The 21,397-nt window shown below is 39.9% G+C and overlaps 1 protein-coding gene across 2 annotated transcripts in view; it reads right to left on the bottom strand.

Moving 5' to 3' along the window:
- MED13L (mediator complex subunit 13L) overlaps window positions 1-21,397 on the bottom strand; it is a 202,315-nt gene that overhangs the window by 164,307 nt on the left and 16,611 nt on the right. For both annotated transcript variants that reach the window (XM_063350783.1, XM_063350782.1), the window contains one exon: window positions 16,905-17,142. In XM_063350783.1, coding sequence (XP_063206853.1) covers window positions 16,905-17,142 — 238 coding nt within the window. The remainder of the gene's footprint in view (window positions 1-16,904; window positions 17,143-21,397) is intronic.

A 21,397-nucleotide genomic window follows, 5' to 3' on the forward strand; every position in this document is an offset into this window, starting at 1 on the left:
TTAGTTTTAATCCGGAACAGCACGACGCCAACCATTACCACATCACTTACGAGAATAAACTCAAGAGAGATCCAAGAGGCAGTAGGAGAGGCTTCTTGTCTTTTCCCAGTGCTATTTCAATCGGCCAGATAAAACCTAAAGGGGCTTTTGGATGTTAATTCAGGAGCGATGGCAATTTTTTTTTTTTTTTTTATACTTAATAAATGTTAATGAAATGTTAAAATACTTAGTAGCTCTGGAAGAGAAGGGCAGTTGATGGTAGAGTTTAAGGGAAGGGGCAGGAGCACGGGCACCCTCTCACACCCAGGCACGAGGGCGATGTGCGGAGCAGAAAAGCACACACGGCATCACCAAGGGAACGCACATTCCCAGTAACCATCTACACCCCGTCACCAGCCGCACTCTCTCTTCAGACCTCGAAATTGTGCCCGAAACATCAGAGCTTCCAACATTTGTGTGCAATTTCCAGACATTGGCAGCCTACAGAAATGATCACCATAAGCCAACCCTGCAGCAGAGCAACACGCGTACAATCACTTCAGCGCCTGCCGGGTTCCTCGTGCACGCGCTGAACGCTTGCACACAGAGTCCACGACGCAGCCAGTCTCTTACACGCCCCAACCAGCGTGTGCGACACCAGTACAGGTCCTCACCACAAGCGGCATCTCTCAAGGGAAAAAGTCACCAAGAATTAATGCCATCCATGCAGCACACCCGCCGCAGACAAATCACAAACCAAATTATCACAGCAGTATTTAAGAGGCCTAAACACGGGGCAACTCTGACCACCTTTTATCTTATCGCTCCGCCTGCTCTGGTATACACAAACCAGATTCCTTTTGGCAGCAACGGAGCCAGGATCTCCATTCCACATACACGCTGAAATACACCCCAACCTAAAAGGGGACAAAAGGGTCTGAACTGAAGGGTCATTGTTTAAATTAATTCAAAGCCGTGCACAGTGAGGACTTCTGGGCCAGCTGAAACAACCCCCCAAATTTCATATACCTTCAACCAATTGCTTTGATCTACTGACCTGCCTTTATTTCACTGAATTACATACTAACATAGATATCACCTCTGAAAAAAACTTAATCTACTGTCACAAAAATCCAATAATATCATTTCTGCTCAAGATGACCGTGCCCTAGCACTTCTGTGTCTCGCCCTCTTAACTTGAACACAGTCAAATTCTTTGCAAAGCTTCCATTAAGTAAACTGCCCTTACATAAACACCGCTACATTCTCACAGCACGTACATTTGTGGAAACTCCCTTTATATATTGGTCAGCTGCAATGCTGAACAGAAGTTACAACCAAAGTTAAGCCAGATGGCATGAAGTTTTGCGAATCCAAACTTTCTGCATGCTTTTATTTGGTTGCAAAATTTTGTATTTCTGACATATGATAGGGATTTACAACTGCAAATGCTCAACATGTTACAGTGACAGACCGAGACAATACTTACTAACTGCTTCTCTACATATTGACAACAACCATGGCAAATACAACTTGACTCTTTGTACTCTGAATGCACTCTGTATTCTTTTCTCGTATATTTATACAAAATATCTTAACTCCTTCAGTTTTTCTTCAAGTTCTATATATTCAAAGGTTTTTAAAAAATTAAAGTTCATGGGATTTCAGGGGTTTTTTTTTATTTTATTTTAAATTTATAATTTCATTCAGATGTGGCATCAAAAGCACACAGCGGGATATCTTCCTAAAGCGTTACTTTGTAGAGGTCTTTGTGTCATCATCCGCCATTCTTAATCACACGAGGATTAGCACGAAGACTAAGCTGGAGCAGTGTGAGCAACAAAAACGGATTCTGAATATCTGCTATTTTGAAACAATTCCACAAGACCTCTCCTTTTCCCAATTTGCCCCTGCTACCAAAAGACAGAAAGCCAAGCTGAAGGGATAAGCAAGCAAGCCTTAGTTGTCATTTACCGTTTGCACTGCCTTCTTATTTATCATAGCACATACAAGCCATCGTGGACCAGAACTTCCTCCTCCTCAGCCTCCCACCCTGGATACACATCCCAGATAACTTCACAAGTTAAAGTGCTGGGGAAAACCAGATTTGGTGGCCAGGGGGAAATATTAATTACAAAACCAGGCACCTTGGCTTGGCTGAGGTACCTTAGGGTGCCTGGTTACTATCCGCTCAGCAGCTAAAAATCCCAAAGTAGGAATAACCACTAGTGTCCTCTGGTCTTAGAGTAATCTACAGAAGAATTTACAAACCACTGTAAATAGCCAGGTGGGATCTAGTATAAAGATATGACAGATTCAACCTTCAGGTAGAGCTCATCCATCCTATTAGGAAATGGATACAAACTAATTCCATTTAGAATACAAACGGGATTATTTTCCTCTGTAGATCTCAAAGGACAGGTGTTGGGAGAGTTCTCCATTTCCAGCATGGGTCCTACACATTACTGCTCTTACACCAAACCTGCTTAATATGTGCAGTGCTGATACAATCACAGACAGCCTTCTGACAAGTTGTACAGATAACAGAAAAAAATCCTTTTTAGGATACAGTCATTTATTATTCATCACAAGAGGTTAAGCGAAATGGCTACCTGGGATTAAGCAGTCATGATTTCACAAAGCTCAGAAACTGTATTGTCAAGCGTAAGCTGTAAACTCTAGAAAAGAAGAAGTGGATGCACTGACAACATAAAATTAACAAGCATCAGAACAGGCTGCCCAGGGAAGGGGTGGAATCGCCACCCCCGGAGGTATTTAAAAGACGGGTACGCGTGGTGCTGAGGGACACGGGTTAGTGGTAACTTGGCAGTGTTGGGTTAATGGCTGGACTCAATGACCTCAAAGGTCTCTTCCAACCAAAATGATTTTACAATTGTCTAACTTCAAGCCAGAAGAGGAATGCAAAACTATAGCTCTGACCATATGGACTAACACTAATGCCAATTAACGGAAGTTTGTTCTAGCGTGGAATTAATTATGAGACAGCACAATAGTACAAAAATCTTCTTATATGTAGATCACTTAAAAATTAGAGAGGACTATTGAATAGTTCCTAATGCTTATCATTTTGAATACATGAAAACCTTTACTTCCCCAGACCAATATTTAAAATAAACAAGAAGCAGCAAGCAAACACAACCACTTTATTAAAGTGATTACATAAACTCTCGAAACAAGACTTAATTTGAATTAATAGTAAAGATAAAATTGAATGTATAAGCATACCACACAGAAAATATAAAGTTATAAGAAGAACTAAGTGGGTTGATGATATCACATACCAAGCACCTGGTGATCTCATTAAACAGAAAATGCTCCCCTTCTCATATGATACGATACACGACTAGCAGTTAATATTTGAAAAATCAGGCAGATATTAAGCTCACTAACAGAAAACTAGTAAGAGTCTCAACAGTTGCAGGACAGAGCCAGAGATTTTGGAAAGAAGCAGCAAAATTTGTATTTGAAACTACTACTGATTTAGTCAAAGCACAAATGTTAGTAACAAATATGATTAGTTCGAACGAAGAGTCATTCCACGGTTTGGGAGAAGGGCAGAAAAGTCACTTATGTCACTGCCTTAGGTTATGTATCTGCTATTTCTGCTTTAAAACGCTATGGATTGTTCTCCTAAAACCTGCGTACGGTAGGCTGAGATCTGCTTTTCCCCAGCCACGCTCCCAAGGGGGGACTCGCAGCCCATTAGTTACATAAACCGCTTCTATAGTCTCACTCACCTCAGTAGGTCATCTAAATATATGCACCCAGATTTAAAAACTGCAGTGCAATCAAAGCACTTTTTCTAGAACAGAAGAGCTGACAATTTATAGGCTATTCAGTTTTGCATGCTTTTATCAGGCTAGTTAGCTGAAAGAAAATGCACACATAATTACTTAATCCCATTAAAACAAAGACAAATGACAGTACAAAACTACAGAGCTCAGCAGTTTGAGCAGTGAAAGATTCTGAACTAACATACTAATGAATCACGCAGCCTTATCAGCGCACAGCTCCTTCCACATCCCTCCCATTTCAGCTACATCAGCATCGTGTTTCTTGTATGTACCATTCAGCTATAGAAAATGCTATCTTTAATAATGAATAGCTACCACAGATTTTTCCAATGTATGAGTAATCCAAGGTCTCTACTTGTTCAGTGAGGTGGTTGCACGTCAATTAAACTAAGCAATTGAATTCAGATGAAAACACTACAAGTCAGTTGCTTCTTCCGATATCTGGGGAGGGCAGGGGTGCATAAGCAGGAGGCCTACAGAGATAGCAAGTGGTAAAGTTCTAGACTCTACCTGTTAAAAGCAGCAGGGGTTTTGCCAAGGGTTTTTTTGGTTGGGTTTTGGTTAGGGTTTTTTGTTAGTTGGGTTTTGTTTCGGTTTTTTGCGGGTTTTCTTTTTTTTTTTTTTTTTTTTTTTTAAATATACCTACCACAGCCCTCCTTCAGATTTTGTATTTCAGCCAGTTGCGAGATCACAAGCTTATTTTAAACTCCTATTCAGTGTGTTAACAGACAAAGTGTAAACGGTTACTGAGGGGAAAAAAAGGCAAACAAATATCTTTCCTAGCAGATATATAACACAGGTTTGCTGGTAAGTTTACTACTGGGGAATAAATAAATAAATAAAAATGAAAAAAAAATTAAAACCACAGAGAGAACTGAAAACTGAACTCATGTAGAGTCCCATTCTATTCAAAAGTTACTTCCTCAAAGATAGCAGTGGAGATTTTTTATACATATTTTAATATATATAAGCATCATGATCTTTTGGTTAGATCATTAACACAAAAATGTGAACACTGTTAATTTGAGAAGTTGCTAAAGCAGAGGCTCAGTCATACTAAAAGCTGAGCATCTCTGTGGCATGAGGTTTAGACAGCTGCCCAGGACAGGCCACGCCAGTAAATGATGGAGAGCAGTTTGTGTCATGTTTGCTCACCAATTACACACATTTTCTGGCCTTACTGAGGGACTTTCAGGACAAGGCCAGGCAGAAACCCATACACCCAGAAGGGAGGTGTTCGGAATTTGAGTACCATAGTGTATTTCTTTTGAAACAAAGCAGTAACAGACTCACAGGCAGAATATTTTTCTTCCCACTTTCCATGCCTTAACTACAGTTTACAGCAAAAGAAATAAAAATTTTAAAAAAAAAAAAAAAAAAGAATAATGCTTACCACAATCTGGTTTAGTTTAAGGAAAAGGCTGGGGGGAGGAGGGGAACCTGAGCAATAACTCTACATACATCTAGGAGAGCGGATATCTGTCTAGAAGTTACACATTTCAGTGGACAGCTTCTCCAGCTACAAAGTCTCTCTACAGAGGTCTCTGAAACACATTGCTGTTTATTACTCTCAGCTTTACCCCATCTGCTTATTAGCTCCTGAACGAATTATTTCCCAAAGAATGGGAAAGGGAACAGACGAGTGGGAACTCCTCCATTTGGACTGTAAAACTCTCCTGGACACAAACTCCAGGCTCAAACACAAGCGAGGAGCGAGGAGCAGAGCACCTCTCCTAAGCTGGAAGCACAACGCGCCAGCAGAAAAGCAGGGTGCTGACATCACTTGAGGACACCACCTCACGTTTTTAGCGTGTCCTATCAAATAACCCTCGATTTCTCTTATCTCAATCCCTTTTCACATTGCTGAGTTAGAGCTATTCACCCTCAAATACGTAGTTTCTGCATATACAATATAATACTTCAATATACTGCAACCTACATGAAGGGATACGGTTCCCCACACGGAGCTTGTGGTGACGTCCAACACAGCACACTTACATGGTCTGTCAGCCTGAAAACTGAACTACACTTCCTTTTCCCAGAAGTGTATCGGTCCCTTCCATTATTTTTTTTTATATGTTCTGAATTGGTTTTTACCATGACAAGGATGTTAACCGTTCACATGAGCAGTTAAAAAGTTGCAGCAAATACATTCTTTCCACTTATTACTAAAAACAAACAAGGAAAGAAGAACCACCTTTACTTGCAGGCGTTGAATTAGCCGCATCTATTTCTTTTGCAACAATGAAAAAAAATCTTGTTTTCATAATTGCTCTTATTATGTTGGAGCAATGAAAATCTTACTTTACTTTTTTTATGGAAATCAGAATAGGATTACCAATTGAGGGCTGCTAAGGATAGCAACGAAATCCTTAAGTGATTTTTAAGTTATTAAAAGATATAACACTAGTACAAAATAAAATGTTATCTTTCAATAAACCAATTGCACATTAAAGCAAACCTATAAAACTTTTGTCAGAAACGCATACTCCTCTTGATAAGCAGCCTTTTAGAGTGGCAGAATTCCCTGGCACCCTCAGGAATATCACTGGAAAGCGCAGGATTTTCAGTTAAGCCTTTCATCACTCTGTCCCAACCCGACATCGTCCAACATCACATCCATTGCTTAACCAGACAGAGAACATCCATCAAATGCAGAAGCCACACTTGCTTTATAGTCACACCGCTTATTACCATATTATCAGAAATAGCATCTTTTTCATATGAGACACAAAAAACCCCCCACATTTTGCCCTCATTTGCCCCAGAGAACAGATTCCAGTGAATTTTGTTGACATATGCTGCAAAATATTGCACAGAATGTTTTTTATTGAACTCAAAAGGGGCCAAGAGATTTAACTTCCATGCCCCAATTGGTTAACCAACTCTCCAGAACCATAAACACGTAAGACCATAAGCCCTCCCGTTCCCCCTGTAGACACAATAATAATTTTCATGCTTCCCATCTCTTTAGTGAGCATTAAGAATATGTATGAAATTCTCAAAGCCATTCAAGTAAAAAAACCCACTGTACGACGCTGCTTTCATCACCTAAGATTTGAAGTTTCCCTTGGCTGTAAAAAAGGTATTACTTATGTTCAGAAATGACAGAGTAACTAGAATGTCATGGAATACGCTGAACTATAAAAAAAAAGAAGTGTTTTCTTGAAAAAGATATTTATTTCCTGCAGCCCTGCTTAGAAACTGCCATACCTGCCATCTTCTAGTCTAGTCTTCCTTCTGAGACCAAGTTTATCAGTATGCACTCTTTAACATAGGAACTTCACTCTTAAATTTCTCTGGAAATTCGAGCTGCTAACTCTGCCTGGTTATTTGTTACTATCCACCCATCAATTTATTATACAAATTTGTAACAGTTTGTTTCAGTTTGACACTTTTGGCTCACTGACTATTCCAAAGCAAAAAATGCCCGAAGATTTTGTGAAAAGACTGGCAAACACCGTGCCAGTAGAAAAGAGAAAGAAAGGTAAAGGTCTCTTAGGAAGAACGGCTATTTTCAGGCCCCAGGTTTTCCATGCGGAGGCAGGTACTCCAAACTGTAGCGCTGGGCCACCGAGGGGCACACCCGGGTTTAGCTGGGCCCACTGTGCACACAGCGGCAGCCCTGGGCTCGTTCCAACTCAAAATTACAGCTGGCAAAAGGCAGAAGCAAACAAAGCGAGCCGAGGGCTGCGATGCTCCAAACCTTCTCATCAGCTGGAATAGAAACTGAAACAGCGACTTGTCTCACACCCGCCTGTACCTGAACTAAGAGAACACAAAGACAACTGACGTGCATTCGTATGACTAAAGGGAACACAACAGACAATTTTCTGACACCGGACAAGCTGAGCACAGGTAGCTTTGTTACGAGTTATGCTTACACCGCTCAGCTGGAAGTGAAAAAATGGAAGTGTGGTTTAGATCAACAAGAACGCAAAAACAACTCAGTAGCGTGCCTTTCCTCTAGTGTGTACTTCTCCTTCAAACTACTTAAATGTTAAGCATTGAAAAATCAATTTAACAGTGTTCCACTGCAAGTTCAAATTCTAGTTGTCATTACATGAGTGACTGCAACACACAGTTGTTTGGTTTTTTAAACACGGATCTAATATTTAACTAACAGCAAAACTCCACCCTTTTCTTTCCCTACTGAAACGCGCAATTCCCGTGGGCAAAGAGCAAAGGTAAGAATTCAGCCTCCCTCTTAAGCTATTCTGCATGCTACGGCTCAACTGTTCCGCGCTTGCTCCTCCTCGTAATTCCACGCAAGAGTATTTTTTTGTTTGTATACTTATGGCACGCTGTTTTGGAAATGACATATTACAACCTCAGCATGCCCTGTAGTTTCAAGTAAACATTAGGAAACAGACTTCGTGTTTCAAAACCTTCATTCTCAGCGTACCACATTGTTTCTCAGATTTCATGGCTGATCACTGACACACCGAACCACAAATTAAACCTTAAAACTGCCATACGTCCATGGTTCTAGGTATCCGATGTCCTTGGAATACAGATTACTGTCAATCCTTGGATAAGTAAATGCACATGTATAAGTAAGTCCACTTAAAATGAAACTAGTCTCAGAACTGGGGTATAAGAATTTTGTATCAAGATTTATAACCTGAAATAGGAACATTAAAATAAAGTAACTTACTTTTACGTAATGGAAAATGTACCTCTCTGAAGAGAAACTATGGGTTAACTTCAGAAAAGTCATGTTTCTATGGTCGCTATTTGCAACACAGTAGCATGTCACTAGAAGTTCATTAATTATTCTTAAAATAGCATTACCAAAATGCAATTATATGCAAAATTATTTTTTTTTACTGTTATTTTTTGAAGGTAGCATTTCATCTATTTTTGAAGATGGAATTTACCAGCGGAGCTTAGCCTGTGTTCTTAGATTAGTCAGTACAGGAAAATACAAACATCAGTAATGAGCTCTATTAACGCCGATTTCACTTCAAGCTAACTTAGATTTACTTCACACAGTTAAGTGAGTTCATTTCACTGGGAAAAAAAAAAAAAAGCTTCCCTGAAGCAAAACACATCAACTACTGTGGCTGATATTGCCCAACACATTGCTGAAAAATAAATTCTACTGATTGGATTTTTTTCGTTTCCCCCTCAAGCAGCACTTTTAAAAATACAATCTTTTAATGATTGTTTAATTTTCATATAACTAGAATATAAATCCTTTACATACTGCTTTGCTGCAGCTGCAGCATAATGTCTCATTTTTCATGGAAAAAACCTAATTACGTGGTTCACTGAGTTGCCTGTGGTAACACATCAATTTTATTTACATTCAAAAGTTGGACTTCAGTTTGGTCTCAACACTCTAGTTAATTCCAAGCACATTTTACACAATAGTTCTCTCCAGTTCCTTAGTAACACCTCACTCTGGCTTTTATGTGAAAAGGATTCTGAGCTATTATAACCTTGTTTCGGATTTCCAGCGCTTTCTGTGCACTATCGCGTCTGTAGCACCGATTCCATCCCGCTCTTAAACGTTTCGGGTTTGCTGTGAAGTCCGGCCTCGCTCAAACACTTCTGCCAGAGAAGAATTAAACACTCACTACAGAATGCAGCTATTACTGTTTCACAATGCGTGCCAATTCATTTTTCCACAAACAAAAAAAATAACCCCACACAACGGAAAAACAATAACTATTGTGTGTCCAATAAAGCTTAAAGACTAATTACTCAACATTTCAAATATTTCAATGGAACTAAGCTTATATTTTGAAAGCAGGAAGATTAAAAGGAAGAAGTATGGTATTAGTAGAGAATTTCTTGGCTTTCCCTTCCACTAGTGTCTTTCTATTGTCAAACTATTTACAGAAGGTAATTTGTTGCAATTAACAGTAAAACCTCCGAATTCCCAAGTATGAAAAGGTTTAAAATGTTAATTCTTGGGAGGTTAAAGAAAAACTAGAAAGTGTTAGGCTATCTCACATACGACCCTTTGGTAGATTTCATATTTTTTTATTACCTTTTAGACTTAGGTATTGCAGACTGTCAAAAGGGAAAACCGCAGCATGTTAGAATGGTACATCCTTGACCAGAATTGATGACGAATTCACGAATGCCACATGTATTCATTGGATACTACTGTGAACACAGATTCACTGTTAACATTGAGAGAAAAACCACTGAAGAGAAGAATAATTAAGGAAAAGGTAAGCGCAATCTGACTTCTAAACAGGAGACCCAGATTCTATTTATTTATTTATTTTTTAAACAACTCATACCCTCATTGTCTATAACTGTAAACTGATTTTAAAGTAAAATGAGGGAAGAAGTTGGGGTGGTGGGAAGAATATTTATTTTAAAAAGAAAACAAAATAAAATGAAGACATCTTGCCCAGACACAATAAAGCTCTTGTCAACTTCATGTGTATAAAAGGAGTTGGCATTTTCCCATGAAGCAATTCCTTAATCCCAAATGATGGCATAATAACCTCATTTAATATGCCTCCTTAAAAGAAAAAGTTTATTTTGTCTAAGCTAAACTTCAACTGGCAATCACCGGACACCAATTAACAGTGTCAAATATAAGGGTCACAGAACAATTCTGCAAGCTGAGAATGTACGAATTCATTTCTAAATCCTATCTCCTTTCCAAAAGGGTGTACAAAGTTTAACTTTGTTTTCATGTCTTTGGAAATAATCTATGCTAGGCAATTAAGAAAATGCAAATGACTTATCTCATTGAAAGTAATCAACCCAGAAGCAGACTTTTCAGTAACTTAATATTCCAATAAAGCCCTCTGTCATATGAACCTACTTGCTAATTCCACTCTTAACTCAAGAACCAGCAATTAACCATTTTCAGATTTTACTTCAAATTATTAATAAGTGGTACTCAGCTGCTTGATATTCCTAGCTTCTTTTTAAATTGAAAGCCTTCAAAAATACTTTCATTTCAGCTCCTGTGAGATCCCTTTTACTCCTTGTTCATAAACTGCTTTTCCATATATTAGCTGGTCTCATTCTAAAGCCTACGGAGCATGACGCTGGTTAGGGGGTTTATGTATTCTAGAGCACATCGAATGTTGTCATGCACATTCCACGCTTGCACACCCTACAACTAAGCCTACCAACGCAGGAAACAAGGAGATACTTTCTTGAAATTACCAAGAGGTTATCAAAGCTAGCCATAAAGCCATTCCAGCAGCAAAGCACTCCCTTCTTTCCAACTTTCATATTCTTTTCACAGCATGAAAGATTTAAGAGCACTTTCATTAAAAGCGAGACTATTAATTCGTATACCCATGTCACAGGAAGAGGTGCTTATTCTTGGTTTTATGCATTGCTTCACACACTTAAAATATGTTTCGACAGACAGGAAAATCGTCTCATTCAATAATTAACATATCTTGCTACACAGCGGCTAAGAACGTATTTCATATCTCCAGAAAGAGTTCCCAATTGCTTACAACTACAAACACAGTACTTTGAAAGGACCTTAAATAGACTATTTTAAATTGAAACACGAAGCAAAGGAGATTTTTCAGTCCTTCTTGATTCTCTTTTACATTAGCAGATTTTTTTTTCCTTTCTCCACAATTCAAGTTTTCCATTACTTTTTTAAAAAATACTGAAAAACACCATCTATTTAACATTTATGGGTTAACTGATAAAATAAACTTCAAAAGCTGGAAGTTAATAAGTGAGCATCAAGAACCCTACCTATCTAGTCGTGATAAAAATACCTAAATTGAGCCCTGGCGAGTTATTCTTCTCAGGAAACATGCCTGAAACCGTAGCTGGCATGCTCTGGTTTCCTGTGGGTGAAAATCTACCCATCAGTGATTTGCAGGTAGAGAAACAGTAGCAGAAATTAAGTCTGGGCCGCAATTATATGATCTAGTGTGGATGCCTCACAAAAAGCCTTTCCTACGGCTGGCATTTTTTCCACTCAACATTTACCAGCACGTGGGGATCACAACCGCATCAGCCCAATATGCCAAGAATTCATCAACAGGAATGAATCGAAGCTCATGGTTTTCCTGTCACAGACCAAATTTTAACTATATTTTTAAGCTTACCAAGCCGTGAATATCCTGACCAATAATCTTTCAGGAAATATTCACCTAATTAATACAAGATAATCTATTCTTTGTAGGAGTTTCCATCAGAATCCTGATGCTCTACGGCCAATATAGTACAAAGGTTATTAGTATCATTGGGGAAGCACCTCCAGCAATTGCTGGCTCAAGTGCCATATATCAGACAATACACAAAAAACAAAGGGTTTGGCTCAAAAGAATCCAGCCCACAAGAAAACAGTAATATTATCTACACCACCTTCCCTTCATAAGCCATTCACAAGCCAAGAGAAAGGCTGCATGGGAAGAACTGTCAATCTGATCTATTTAAGGGGAAAAACAGCCTTAAATCAGTTTCAAGAGACAGCGAGTCAAGAGTTAACTGCAACTTCACCAACACTTCAAGGATGACTGTCCCATGATAAAACTGTTATTTATTTTCTCTCAAGGAGCTTTGTACTGTTAAGCTTCTATTTTGAAACTATCTGGTGAAGCACCTGGCACAATAAGGGTTTTCACTTCTGTGCCGTGCATTGCTGAGGCCAACAGTAACGGCTGGAGGGTACGGATGGGTGTCTGGGGTTTCTCACTCATCTCCCAAGTTCCTCTTACTGGTTTGTCTTGTCTTCATAGCTTCACAGAGGAACACATGTGATGGCAATCCCAAATACCTACCAAATCAGTGATTTTGGGCAAACAAGCTATTAAGTTGATAGTTCTTAAACTGCATCCTTCTAGCAAATAGCCAGAATCTCATTCATTTTCAAGATGCTGCCTAACACTCTCCCAGCCTTCCAGAGACCACCTCCAGGGTCGTGTTTCCAGCCACCAAAACTATATTCTTAGTAGCGCTGCACATCATAATCCCCACATTATTCCTGATAATTCAGGTATTCTGTACCACAGATGCAAGAGACAAAGCTGAATATACCCATAAACTCAATGCGCAGATAGATGACAAGTTTATAGACAAAACTGTCAGACAAAAAGGCTGCTTGAAGCATCAGACATAAGCATTCTTTGCAAAAGCAAAGGTGGCAATTAAGGAACAGATATCACCTGCTTATAATCTACACGGAATGCACAGGGTACAAGTGTGGGGTGGGAGAAAAGAAAACACCCAAGAGTCAAGTATGAATTCTCTATGGTGCTCCAGATGGTATTTGGCCACCAAATGCAAATGAGATCACTGCAACTTGCAAATCTACAACTTTCCTGTCAAAAAACCTGCCACCAGTTAAGATACTACCTCCTCTCCATTCCATTTCTTCCACAGAATTTACCAAAAAAAAAAAAATAATTTTTATGGGAAAAGGTACAGCAGCTGTAACACTTGTCAAACCCCTTCAGGTGGTAATATCTTTGGATAGCATTTATCCTTGAGAAAACAAAACTTCCACAACCAGAACACTCCCAAGTTTTTCAAACTTGTAAAATCACTCCGTTCTTTTCTCCCACTCAGTGACCCCATACCAGTTAGCTTTTTTTCCGCTTGGGACAGAATAAAGATCTTCCATCTTTCTTCAAACTTTAAATCCAATCATAATAAAACCAGAACACAACAGCTGAGGCTGGCAGGAGAAAGAAATGTAGGAGTATGTGCAAGAGACACACCTATGAAATTCACAGCTGCCAAGCTCATCTATTTAACTGATCTATAGCTGTTCTGCAAATAATTGTTTTTACTTAATCTCCACTGACACCGCTTAATTATCAACACAGTTTTGGAAAGCAAACAACTGTTCCTAAGACCTCCTGTTTATAACTACTAAGTTGTTTTCCCTATGACTATCTGAAATTCTTTTACAAAACGCAGATTGTTGTTTCCAAAATCACCTACCATGAGTGTTATAAAGATATGCAACATGCCCAGTTCATGTGCAAAACTTTAAAAAGTGTTTCTGAAACAAAATTCTCAGTTTGGACTTCTCATTTGTTTAACCAAAGTACTAAATGTCATACAATATCATTTGATTCTATTGTTCAGAAAAAAAATTATCAGTAATTCTAAATTAGACTTGAATGAACAGGAGAAAAAGACTAAAGTTGAAAGTAAATTTTTATTGCCTAATGAAAATTTCACTTCTAAAGCCCAAGTCCCAGGCAGGAAAAGAGAAATCCAAAACTTTGTGAGCAACTTCATACTCGGTAAGAATTCATGATCTTATTAACAGCCATTATTTCCTGAAGTTCATACCTCCCAAAAGAAAGGATCTGTAAAGCTGGACGTGTTTCATATAGACTCTACCTAGTCTTCCACTTGGATGTGCAGGTCAGATTTCTGGGACTTGTGCTCCTAAACCTAGGAATACCAACACAAACCCAAAGCTCTGTTCATCAATCTCTAAATTATAGCCCACAGTGGCAATCCAACCCCTAACAAACAAGGCTTTGAGCCAACGCAGCCTGTTTCACAACTCGGTTGTACCAAAGCGAACAGCACACTATCCTGGCTCAGCTGACAGGCAAGTCAATCACCAAGCTTCAGTAACTTGCTTCTCTTCCGTTTGCATGCTCACATGCAAAGGCCTTGATATTTTCAAGAGCTTGTGAATTCACAAACTAATCTCAGTTATCAAGTATTTCAGCCCTGTGGTGTGCTTATACAACAAAAAGCAAAAAAACCTTCTTTTTTTCTGCCTTGCTGCTGCATGAAACACTGAACACAAACACTGTCCTATATCATATTTCAAGGAATCAATGTACATAAATGCCTCATTCTGGTAGAATCTGATGTTCAATGTTTTGTCAATACTGTTGTTTGAACCCTAAAAAAAACCAACAACAAACTACTGAAGACAGCAAGACAACCCTACCAGCAGTAAAATTTAGAACACTTTTACAATTACCTCACTTTAAGCTATTATCTGATCAGTCACTACAAGCGTTTCAAACACGCTTTTAATATAGAACATATAAACCTATCATTGTATGATTTATGCACATTACAAAGAATTCCAAAATCTGCAGTGGAAGGGAGAAGAAAGGAGATTACTTCCCAAATTCTTGTAGGATACTGACAGCAGGAGCATATTTCTTCTTCTTTTAATTACCATGTACTTCATTCCCCTAAAAGAGTTACACATAGTCTTCCTTTCTCCACCTCCAAACTCAACTTCACATCTCTTCACATCCCTCTGCACCATCTTTTCCTTTCAGGCATTTTTACTTTAATGTGAGAGCGTTGCAAACGAGGATCTCTCAGTGACGGTGCTGCTGTACCAAGCAGACTTGTCTCTTCAGGCCAGCTGGCTGCAGGGCTGTGAAACACACTACGCTCAGGCTGCTTTTTATCAGTGTGATACTGCTGCTGCTGGCAATTAAAAAAACAGCGCTCTCACAGACAATTTTCAGATTTAATTCAGCTTAAAAATTATTGTACTGAAGGCTCCAGCCCGGATGCTTCATAGAATTTTGGACCAGGCAAAAAAGAAAAAATAATAAAAAAAAAAAATGTGTCAAAATGATGCTATTCTCTATTTGCTACACTCTGTCCCAAACCACACTCGAGCAGGTTCAGCTATTCATATATTTAAATGCTCCACCATACCATTATTACTGGAAGTAGCATCATATTGTTGTAACCAAGATGTTAGCTATAAACGAGATACATCAATTTACAACAGAAACAGAAGCTATCACCTGCAACTCCCCACAAATAAAAAGACACTTAAGTCCCATATACTGCATTTGAAATATTAAATAAACTATATTTCACAAAGAGAAAAGCATATATTATTAAAGCTTTGCTGGGGAAGTAGAAATATTACCCATGCCTTCATTCAAAACAGGTGCCTCATAAAAAATTAATGTCAGTGGAATGGCTTGGTGCAGCACTTCTGAGCCATCTCTTTAATTATACATGATCACAGAGCTACCTGCACGAAATACGCCTAAAGACACACAGCGTTTCATATCTGTGATTTCACAGGCTATATTACCAAATGAACAATCTGCTATTCATGGAAGTACGGTTTGTAATGGTTTGGAGACAGGCAGTTAGAACAAGATAACAAATAAGAAAGTGAATATAGTGTAACCCAGGACCAAGACTGGGTGTGGCACGGGTACGGAGATTTGTCAAGCCCACTTGACAAATACAATATTCTATATATTTGAACTGGCATACAAATGTTTGCACCAAGTAAGAAGATGGTCTAAAGGCTACCAGGATGAAAATTTATTGCAAAAACCAAGGAACTGATCCTTATTATTGGTTTGTCTTTTTTTTTTATTACTATTATTATTCCAGGATTAGTGAACTTCCATTGTTTTCATCCAAGACACGAGAGGTGAAATAAGGCACAAGTATTCATGCAGTGTAATAAAATACCTTTTAAAAGTTAAAGTCTTCAGGCAAACTAGGTCTTCTCACAGCAACAATACATCATTGAAAAGGAATTAATATACAGTGGACAGTCATAGCCAAAGCGGATCACAACAGATATAGTTTTGTTGTATAATTGTAAGGCTACACATTCTGGAGGCACTGAAGACAATCAAGTTGCATAAAACTTACAACTGTGTGAACTTCTCATTGCCACCTTGGTCCTACCTTCCTCTTCCTTGCTTTTGTTACATTCACTTCTTGCAACTTGCCTCCATGTACGCTCAAATCCTGTAGCGTTACCAACATGGCACATTCTGACCTTGCAGATTCACCTGTGGTGTCATGGAGTTTACCTGACTCTATAATAAAGGTGTTTTATTCCAACTATTACCTCATGCCAGAGTTTATTTGGTTCTTTTATTATTACCCTCTGAACTAGATTTTACTCTAATTTTACAGTGCATCTGAGATTTCACAAAAATCTAGATAATTATGTTGGATATAGGCCTCCTAAGCTCCTTCAAGTTTTATTTTGCATTTTATCTGCACATTGCTTGCAGCAGAAAAGTCAACTTTACAAGCTTTTTTTTTTCCTTTAGGTCTTAAGACATAATTTGTGACAAAATCACATATGGCAGGAAGTTAAAGCCTTTAACGACAGCGGTCCTTTTTCACTGGAAAAAATATAAATAAGTCAAGAAACAAAGGAAGAGAGTAACTTACTGTGCAGTTCACGATGTATCACATCTACAAGATTTGGTTCGTCTCCCCACCAGAATATCCATAGTTCCTTACAATCCGGTTTGACGTCACGGCGCCACACACAAAGCAAATTGGCCTGCAAGCAGCGGATGAAGCTGAGCAGAATCGGATCATCCTGTGCTGGGGCTGAAATGATAGGGCCACAGTCCCCATGACCTTCAAAATTGTACCTACGCCATTTGATGCCTGTGAGTTCAGCCTACAGAAAGGAAAGAAAAAGAAGAGTCATTAAATCATTCTGTTTCAAAATTTAGTTGTATTCATAGTACTGGTTTGTTTCATTTTCATTGCTTAATTCCTAGAATTTAGCTCCAAGCAGCTGAAGTTAAAAAATCCTCCTATTGCTGCATTTTCTTCTTTTCCTCCTCAAGAAAAAAGGAAAACAATTTTAGAAACACTACTGAATAAACCTGGCTTACACCTGCACGTAGGTTTTTCACCACAACCTGACTCATTTCCAGCAGATTCACTCATTTCTAACCTTAGTGTTATCTTATTGCAATCCTACAAATTAGAAGGAAAACAAACCAACTAGGAGACGGAATAAGGCCCGTTCCCTACATGCTGCGCAGTGGTCAAGTGAGTTCAGTGTCAGCCCAGAAGCTGACCACTTGAAAGTCACAACAATAAGTACTACAGGACGCAGGAACACAAGTGACTTACTGAAACTGGTGAAATAGAGTTTCATATTGTGATGTTACAGGTTTACAGCAAATGCTTTTTATTTTGCTCAAATAAAAAAAAAAAAAACAGTAAGGAAGTTTGCCATTTACAGCCTCTCGACCCGACAGAGTTCTCTTACTAACCATCAAGGAAGAACAAAAAGAACAGGAAAATGGCTACCCAGACTTCTGGGAAAGATTTTCTTCTACACAGGTCGAAAAACCTGAAGGAACGTAGGTGTCCCACTGCACAGCAGTGTGAATAAACAACTGCCAGGGGAAAAGCCGCCAAAGTACTCAAACCATGAAACAGTTGGCAGCTAGAACCAAGTCAGCAGAGCAATGGTTCTAATTTTCTTTTTTTTCCCCCCCCTCTTTTCAACTTTAATAGGAGATACTCAAAGCTGTCACATTCAGTTTCCCTTCTCTGCTGTATCCAGACTGCTACCTTTTTATCTACGCCTGTTACCCTGCCCATCACACTCCTCCTCTCCTCTCCCCTCCCACCTTTGTGCAGCCTCCTTTCTCCCCACCCTCCGCTGGCTCTGGGCGCCTGCACGGGGGAACACTTGGTGACTTTTAGTCTAGCTAGTAGGAGTATCATTATCAAATAAAAAAAGTGGTCTGACCTGGGGGTGCTGGTGGAGCCAGCTTAACATGAGCCAGCAGTGTGCCCAGGTGGCCAAGAAGGCCAGCAGCATCCTGGCCTGTATCAGCAATAGTGTGGCCAGCAGGAGCAGGGGAGCGATGGTGCCTCTGTACTCGGCCCTGGTGAGGCCTCACCTCGCGTGCTGTGTTCAGTTCTGAGCCCCTCTGTACAAGAGGGACACTGAAGTGCTGGAGGGTGTCCAGAGGAGAGCGACCAGGCTGGTGAGGGGTCTGGAGACCAGGGCATCTGAGGAGAGGCTGAGGGAGCTGGGCATGTTTAGCTTGGAGAAGAGGAGGCTGAGGGGAGACCTCATTGCCCTCTACAACTCCCTGAAAGGAGGGTGCAGAGAGGTGGGTGGTGGCCTCTTCTCCCAGGTGAATAATGACAGGACCAGAGGAAATGGTCTGAGGTTGCGGCAGGAGAGGTTTAGATTAGACATGAGGAAGAATTACTTTACTGAAAGAGTGGTCAGGTGCTGGACCAGCCTGCCCAGGGAGGTGATTGAGTCACCATCCCTAGAGGTGTTTGAGAAAAGTCTAGATGTGGCACTTCAGGGCACGCTCTAATGACAGAGATTGTAGGTTGTTTGGTTGGACTCGATCTCAAAGGTCCTTTCCAACCATGAAGATTCTATGATTCTATACTAGGCTTTCACAGTGGGCTTGTATTCTAGTTTCTAACCCACGTTCCCACATTCTCGCTGCTGTTACCACCTCCGCTTCATTTACAGTGTTCACACCTTCACTGTGCTGCTCAGAAATGGCCGGGGTGCTCAGCTCTAACATGGTCCTACAGGAACAGCCAGCTGGTCTATGGCAACAAGCTGCAAGAACTCAATACATCATCTACACCTCCGACAAGAAAAGTCACTGCCAGGGAGAAGGGGAAAGATACAGCAGTGGAAATCCCAGCTGTAGGAACACCTGTCCCCAAGCCCCCACCAAGCAATACGTTAAGCTGTATCTAAACAGTAAACAGTCCTTTCCTTTCTCTGCACAGTACGTATAGAAAATATCAACAAGAAAAAGGGTGAATTTTTACTCTTAAAGAAAACAAAAGACTTGCAGATCACATGTTCCTCCATTTTCATCATCTGCACAAGGACATTTAACCTATTGGCCTACACAGCCCCTCCAAACCCCATACTACATGTCACATACAGAAGGATGTCTTTTTTCAAGCCCACAAACTTTGTTCATTTAGAAGTTTAAGCTCTAAAATTTACTTTCCTTCACCACAATAACTGGAAGTAGGCTGTTACCTGTTCAAGAGCTAGCTGGTTAACTGCTGAGGAGCTAAAGGTGATGTTCATCACACCATATCACAAGCAAAAAATACCTGTATTTCTTTAATCTTATAAATAGATCCTCTAAAACAGTTTCACCTCATTCTGCCTGTACATTGCCCAGCACAGCACAGTTCTGGCCCATGACCAACGTTCCTGTGACTATAACTCAAGAACTATTTCCCCCAATACCGATTACCCAGATTGCCCATCTAATTTACTCTAACGAGCCCCCTCCCCGAGCACCCAGGAATACAGTAGCTGACCTCCACTGGGAAGGGGAAAAAAATCTGACAAAACACTGAAAGGCACTGTAATTGTTTGGGGTTTTTTTGCATGACACTAAACCATGAGTCATCTTCAGCTCCTCATTGCAAAAGCGATGCTACCATCCTGTATCACGTCAGCAGGATACCAGCAGAGGGGAAGTCACAGACAACACAGGATTATCCCTGCTGAAGGTCTTCTGCAGCCAGCACTGCTGCTTTTGCGCTCAGACAGAAATGCTGATCATCCATTCAAAGTGTTGGGAAGCTACGGAAAAGCGTATCGGAAAAGATACTCAAGACTGGACGTGATGTACAGCATATACGCCATGTTCCTGGCAAAAAAGGGGGCATGGGAGCACAGGTGGAGGAGGCAAAAAAAGGGAAGGACAAGCATTATTTGTTCTCAGTAGGGTGCTGTGTGGCACTGGAATGCCTCATACATTCTATAACATTCCAAGAGAAAGTACTTACACATGCTCCTCCAACACACCTACATGTGTTCTACATGGATCTCAATCTATAGCTTGGAGAAGGAACAAGCAGAGTTTCTGAAATAGTATAATGACTATGACTACAAAATCACAAAACACCAAAGATTAGTGCCAGCATAGGCAACCTAGAAAAAAAAATTAAATGTACATACCATAATCAATTAGGAATATATGGACATCACAATGGACATGGAACAGGAGGATGACAAAAACAAACCCCCAAAAAACCCCAACCAAACAAAAAAGGTTCCTCAACAGCACCACTCACTTGATCATCATGGCAATAACCAGAGATCAGCTGTGTGAAGCAGCAGACAAGCTCCTGCAGCTTTCTAGCAGCTCAGAGGTATCAACCCATAACATCCCATCCATATCACGGATGAAACAGAGTCAGGAAAAGCACACAGAAACCAGCAGAGCTGCATCCAATTTAACTCCACCCTAACAAACTTCTGGAGTGTCTAATTTGACAGACTGTGAGGAATGACTAACTACTAGAGCTAACCAGGATCACCAGCGACCACCCAACACAAAGTGACTCACAAGAAGGGACAAGTACTGGGGGGTCTGGACTTAAAATGAGCTCTCACACAATGTTTCCTGGTCAAAGTTGCAGCGATGCTGTTCAGTGCATTTATTTGGATATACCTGTTTTTGTTTAAATTTTTAATAGGTAAGCATCAATACTAATCCTTCAGAACTTCTAGATTTTGTCCTCACTTTAATTAAAGCTGAATTCAAAAGATCTTAATCAAGAAGCAGTACACAAGATAAGACTGCACCAGGAACACTTAGATATATTCTATGCCTCTACAGATGTTTTGTGTGAAGTACTTAATACCCTGTAGAGAGAGTATCTGCATCCACATGGAAGTTAAGTTATTTCATTTAAACAAACAAACATCACCAGTTTTAAGAGTCCTCAATCTGTAGCAGGGTTTTTACAGACAAAACAGCCAATGGCCTGTGGTTCTGGTGACTCTATTGAAGAACTAAACGTGGTTTCATTTATGGTCACTAAGCAGCGAACACAGGGTGCTCCCAAAATGGCAGCCTCTTCCCCATCCCCATCTCCCGGTGTGACATCAGATCTGGTGA

This window comes from Chroicocephalus ridibundus, chromosome 13 (assembly GCF_963924245.1).
Source record: "Chroicocephalus ridibundus chromosome 13, bChrRid1.1, whole genome shotgun sequence".
Taxonomy (NCBI): Eukaryota; Metazoa; Chordata; class Aves; order Charadriiformes; family Laridae; genus Chroicocephalus; species Chroicocephalus ridibundus.